At 61.7% G+C, this 6,140-nt stretch overlaps 1 protein-coding gene across 1 annotated transcript in view; it reads left to right on the forward strand.

Annotated features, from left to right (window-relative positions):
• Positions 1–1,114: 1,114 nt before the first annotated feature.
• Positions 1,115–6,140, forward strand: part of FGF9 (fibroblast growth factor 9) — a 28,474-nt gene continuing 23,448 nt past the window's right edge. The window contains exons 1-2 of the mRNA XM_039863307.1: positions 1,115–1,454; positions 1,604–1,980. Coding sequence (XP_039719241.1) covers positions 1,704–1,980 — 277 coding nt within the window. The 5' untranslated portion in view covers positions 1,115–1,454; positions 1,604–1,703. The remainder of the gene's footprint in view (positions 1,455–1,603; positions 1,981–6,140) is intronic.

Below are 6,140 nucleotides of genomic sequence, written 5' to 3' on the forward strand. Positions count from 1 at the left end.
AGAAACCTGAGCCTGACCTTGGAGCCCAGGCTTCCACGTGTGGCTCCGCGGGGCTGAGCGGGGAGCCCCCCACTCGGCTGGCGCTCACGGCCTTAGGCCGTGGAGGGGACGCTGGAATCGCCTCTCCGTGCCCGAGTAGCGTGGTCTGGGGACGGGGGGAGCCACTGGAGCGCTCTCTGCCTTCTCTCCGCGGACGCGCGCGGGTCCCACTCGGGGACCGAGGCGGGTCTCGGGCGCCCCCCAGCCGCCTGCGCAGCGCGGGGGGGGGACCGAACAGAGCCGACCAGAGATGCCCCGCAGAAAGCCGGGACAAAACCGACCCGGAGGCCACACCTGCCTGCGTGTGTGTGTGTGTGTGTGTGTGTGTGTGCGCGCGCGCGTGCGCGCGCGACAGTCAGAGGTGTTGGGGTTGGGGTCGCGTCCGCCCGCCTCACCTGCAGTACAGTTTGCGCTTGCGTTTGTTTGGCAGAGGAATGAAGGACAAACTGCCATGTTCTCTTAGTACCATTAAAGCGGCCCCCCTCCCTCCGACTCTCTTAACTAAGTTGTGTTTTTCATGCAACGTTAGAGTCCATGCGAAACTATTTTCCCTTTCCAGTCTGAACCTCCATCACTGGACCGAGCCAGATTTCAGAGACCCAGCTCCAATTCCGCAGGGCCTCGGGGCTTGTGCCTCCTGCCTCTGTCGGGGCATCTCTCTCTGTAAAACGGGGTTCCCGGGTCGTCCCCGGAGGTCGCCCCCGGCTGGCTGCGCTGGCCTGCCGCAGCGCCGTGCGGAGGGTGGGCGGGCGCTAGGACCGCGGGGCGCGCGGGCGGCGCGGCGCTACCTTAAACCCGGCCCAATGCCGCTGCTGCGCCACTCTGCGCGCCGGCGGGGCTGCGCAGGACGAGCGCTCCGCCCGCCACCAGGCTGGAGCCGGCGCGGCAACACCTGTTCGCGGCCGCAGGGCGCACGCGAGCCCCGAACGCCGCTCCCTCGCTCGCCGCTCGCCGCCGGTGCTGAGCCAATGGACCTCCGCCGAGCCGCTGCACAACCCTGGATCCCAGCTTTGGACGCCTAAAGTTTTCTTCTTCTTTTCATTATTATTATTGATTTTTTTTTTTTGGAGGGGGGCCCGGGAGGGGAGATTCGTCGCCGCCACCAACGTGAGATTTTTTTTTCCCCCCCGCTGGAAGGATTCCTGCTGATGTCTGCAGAGTCGGTCAGAGTAAAAACGGCGCATGCCTTCCCGGAGTCAGGACCCGTGGATTCTGACGTAGCCCGTGCATCTTAAAAATCCTGTAATAACGCCTAGGCATTGAAGTTGCTATGGTCATTCCGATCTGGAACCAAATGGAGAAACTACGGATTTTTTCCCTGATGACGGCCAGCTGGGATGAAGACCTTCCTGTCTGCTAGGAGCTGGGGCTCTCTCTATAGAGATACATAGATATGTTTATCAGCATGTCAATGTGTGAGTATAAAGCGCTGGTTTCTTAGACTATTAGTGGTTTGACCTTGAACCTGTGCCAGTGAAACAGCAGATTACTTTTATTTATGCATTTCATGGATTGAAGAAAAGAACATTTCTCTCTCTCTCTCTCTCTCTCTCTCTCTCTGCAGCCGCAGTAAGGGAGGGGAGTTGGATATACCTCGCCTAATATCTCCCGGGTTGGCACCATCATTGCTGTTTATCCCTGTGCCCCAGCAGCCCAGCCTTCTGATGGCTCCCTTAGGTGAAGTTGGAAACTATTTCGGTGTGCAGGATGCGGTACCGTTTGGGAATGTGCCCGTGCTGCCGGTGGACAGCCCCGTCTTGTTAAGTGACCACCTGGGTCAGTCCGAGGCCGGGGGACTGCCCCGGGGACCGGCGGTCACGGACTTGGATCATTTAAAGGGGATTCTCAGGCGGAGGCAGCTTTACTGCAGGACTGGATTTCACTTGGAAATCTTCCCCAACGGTACTATCCAGGGAACCAGGAAGGACCACAGCCGCTTCGGTAGGTACAACGTTAACCCTCTAGTGTCTGTGGGTGACATGATAGGGTTACTGTGTGACTGCCAGAGAGAAGGGGGGGGGGTGGCGGCGGCAGGCTGCGGAAGGGGAATGCACCACTCAGTGTCTCTGTCTGGCCAAACTTGAAAAAAAAAAAAAAAGCACTCGGAATTCCAAGGTCACCTGGCCTTTTTGATAAATCCTGAAAGACCTTTCTTCTTCCTTTTTTCTTTTCTCTCTCTCTTTTTTTTTTGTTTTAAAGGAGGGCATGATTTATAAATATAACTCAAGTCCCTCGTTCTTTTGCATCAGATACAGGGCAAGAGGGGGTTTAGGAAGTTTTCTTTTGAAAGGACTGATTCCATGAGTTTAAAGCTTTAATGATTAACTGCTGAGAACTTAAAAATGCATTTTCCGGAAGGCGGTGTTTGTTACCACCTTGTGCCCCAAAAAGTTTTTGCCCCTTCGCTTTCCCTCCGACAAGAATCCTGCTTGAATTGTTAATGAAGCCTGCAGTGGATCCCCACCGTGAGGGCCTGAACCCCCTGGGGAGGTGGACCAAAGTCGCAGTTTGGACGTGGGAGGGAGCAGGATGCTCTCTGTGGGCGCCTGTCCTTTCCAGCTATCAAGTTGTTACTGCGCTCTGTAATTCTCATAGTGTGCAGCCTGCATGGGTCCCTGTGTGGCTCTCTGGTGTGAGTGTGTGTGCGCGTGCAAAAGCTGCGAGCTAATTCTAAAGGGCATTCAATTCCTAGGAGGGTACTTGTGACTCAGCATGGAGGCTGCAGACACGAGGGCTGGTGACCATACCCTTTCATGCCTGCACACACGTGCTGGCTGGGCCACCCTGAGCCCAGCAGCACGGGCTCAGCCAGCCCACACCCGGTGGGGGACTCTGTTTTTTTTTTCCCCCCCCTCCTTCCACAAAAAAGAATAAGAAAAAAGAAATAAAAAGCGCCAGTTTGGGCAACCAGACTGTTGGAAGGAGTTAACTTCTGAACGGACCCACCTGACAACATTTAAAATGGGTCGTAAAAAACAGTCCCGCGGTGAATTTCTCCCTCCCGCTTTCATGCCAGATGTTGACCACAATCTAAACTATCTGTTTGGGTTCGCGGGGCTGTGGACGAGGCCAGAAGGCGCGGAGGAGGCAGGCCTGAGAGGGGTGGCCGAGCATTTCCTCCCTTTGCCCCCCACCGAGCCTCAGCCCCCAAATGAGCCCACTGTGCAAATATTCCTGCCTAGCTAAAAATAAATAAATAAACCGGTGGCTCTCGGCTTTGCGCGGTCGATTGGCTGCACACCTCTCACCGCCTACCCCCCGCCCCCCCACCTCTCCAAAGTGGTTGCTGCACAGCGACGACTAAACTTTACTATCGGTGCTGCCATGGGGCGGCTTCGGGGCTGCCACCGCGCCCAGCGTTCGCACCCGGACGCGGGTGGTGGGCGCCGTGGGTGGGATCGCTGGTGTCGGGGTCGCAGCGGCCGCCCTGGCGCGCGGCCGCGCCCGCAGGGGCGAGCGGCGTGGGCCGGGGCCTCCGGGCGCCGGGCGGCCGAGCCGGGTCCTCGCGCTCCGGGCTGGCAGGTGCCGGCTCCGCAGCCCCGGCCCGCGGCGCTCTCGGCGGCCTCCTGGCCAGCTCCGCGCGGTCCTAACGCGCTCCGTGTCCGGCTCCCTCTCCCCGGCTGGTGCGCCCCGCGGTCCTGCGGGACTCCTGACTCGTGTCCCGGGCTACGGGCGGGGGCTGGCGCACTGATGGCCGCGTTTGGGAATCAGGTTTCTTGGCCCAAGTTGAGCCCCTTCGGTTCTCTTTGTGTGTGCGGGTCCGGGGGGCTGACGGCCGCCGCCCCGCTGCTCCGTGGTTTTCGGTGTGGGAACCGCTGGAGGCGCGCGCCGCGGCGGGTGACTTGGTGGCGGGGACCGAGGACGGGCTGGAGGTCGGACCCTGATCTCCCCCGTCCCATCCTGGACCTTCCTCCCTCCTTCGGAAGCGCACAGCCGGGGCTCGGGGAGTCGCTGGGCTCCGCGGTGCCCGGGAGGTGGGTCGGGCTCCGGCCCCGCAAGGCCGAGCCGCAGGGGAAGGGGTTGGGGGACAAAGGCCGGCGGAGGCGGGCGCAGGGGCGGCGAGCTATTGTTAACCGCTACCCCGGAGCCCAGCCCGCGGCCCGCTTCCAGCTCCCGGGGTGGGCCGGCCTGTCGGCGCCGGGAGGCGGGCAGGGCAGGGCCAGGGCCCACCTCATTGTGTGAACTGCCCCAGCCCGGCCGTGGCCGGACCCCCGTGAACCCCGGTGCAGCACGCCTGGGCCTGGCGTAGGGCGACTGTGGGTGTGCCAGCGCGGCTCCTCCACCCCCGAGCTGTTTATTATTGTTATTTTAATGCGGTCACCTGTAGGGCAGGACGTTTGCTGCGCACAGTCAGGTCGTTAGAGCTCCAGGAGCAGACGCGGGCAGAGCGAGGATGCGGGGAGGGAGGTGGGGACCGCGGACAAGGACTGCTGGTACCGCGGCTGAATAAAGACCATAAAACAACAACAAAAAGCTAGACCTCGTCACTCCCCACCCCCAATCCTGGAGGTTGGAGAAAGGTGTCGCCAAGGAAGTGACATCTCTACTGCTTAGATTCGCTTGGCACTGCCGACCGGGTTGGTAGGGGCGGTGTGGGCGGGAGGGCCGGCAGCGGAGGCCCCGGCCCGGGTCGAGAGCAGGGGCGCGGAGCCGGGAGCTCTCGGGTCGGCCGGGAGCCGGCGGCGGGGGCAGGGCGCGCCTGGCGCTCCGCGGTGCCACTCTCCCTGGCTGGGATGTGGCTGAGTGGGTGGCTGTGCGCAGTGGGGGTGGGGAAGGAGGGTTATTTAAGTCTTTCATCCGGCTGCAGTGGGAACGGCCCCCGGGGTGACAGCCATGCTGCGGTCTCCCGCTGCTACCGCTGCGGCAGGTCCCAATATTAGCAACCTCTGCAGCGCGGTGCGCGCGCCGGGCGCCTCCTGCCCTCGCTGCGCGGCCCCGCCCGGAGGAGCCCGGCGGCGCTAGGACCCGGCGCGCGCGCGGGCCGGCGGAGGGGCGGCGGGCGGGGCCGGGGGCTGCGGCAGCGCGTCACACCTGGCGCCCCGCTCCCCGCGGCCGCCTCACCTCCGCCTCTTTCCCCGGCGCCCCTCTGGGGACAGCGTGCTCCCCCTCAGGCTCTCCTCCCCGTCCCTAGGAAGAGCAGCTGTAGGGTAGGGCCGGGCACGTCTAAATATAGAAGGTGCATTTTCCACCTGAAATGAACGGCAGGAGGAAGCGCGCTGGAGAAGTGACCCCCACCCCCACTCCCACGCCGCCGCAGGTGACTGCGGCTGCGGCCGAGCCTGGCGGTGACACAGCAGCGGCAGTGCAGGGGACGTGGGGGCGGGGATCTCGCTGTCGTCCCAGCAGGAGCTGCGGCGCTGACAACTTAGGTGGGACCTTGAGGGAGCCCTGTGTTTTTCCCTTTGGGGGCGGTGGTGTGGAGAAAAGGAACTGGGGATTGTGTCTCGGGGGTACAGGCTGGGGCAGCGAGACGTTTCGTTTCATATCCTTTTTTCTCTTTAAAGCACTTGCTAGACAGAAAAAGCCAGCAGACCATCGACTGAGAAAATAAATGGTCGTGTGGAGGAAGAAAGCCAGCGCCGAGCCTGACTGGACGGCTGTTTACTGGCACAGGCGGCCTGGCAGGTGCCCTGGCCTTGGTAGAAAGGTGGCCTGCTTCTCTGCTGTGCCTTTGGCCTGGAGTGGCCTCCGGCAAGGACCCCAGATGAGAGCCGGAAGTGGGGGTGCGGGGCCAGGGGGCCAGGTAGAAGTCACACCAGTGGGGAGAAGCATGATGGCGTGTTTTTTTTTGTTTTTTTTGTTTTTTTAAAAAAGGAGGTGAAAATCTTATTTGGACTGCACTTCCAAAAAAAGCCAAAAGCTACCTGTGGTCTCACCATGCCCAGGCATCTCCTGCTACCAGGGGTGGCCACTGGACAAGGCCAGGCCAGGCTCGGGCTTGGCTGCGGCGGTTATGACCTGAAGGTTCGCCATTTCCTGAGAGGCTCAGATTGGCTGGACTAGCTGGAATGCGGGCTCTGGGGTGAGAGTTGGGGCAGCCGAGTGGCGTGGGGTCCCCTGGGGAGCAGGGGACTCTGGGGAGGGTCTATTCTCAACGCCTC

This window comes from Pteropus medius, unplaced genomic scaffold (genome assembly GCF_902729225.1).
Source record: "Pteropus medius unplaced genomic scaffold, Ma_sr-lr_union100, whole genome shotgun sequence".
NCBI classification, from domain to species: Eukaryota; Metazoa; Chordata; class Mammalia; order Chiroptera; family Pteropodidae; genus Pteropus; species Pteropus medius.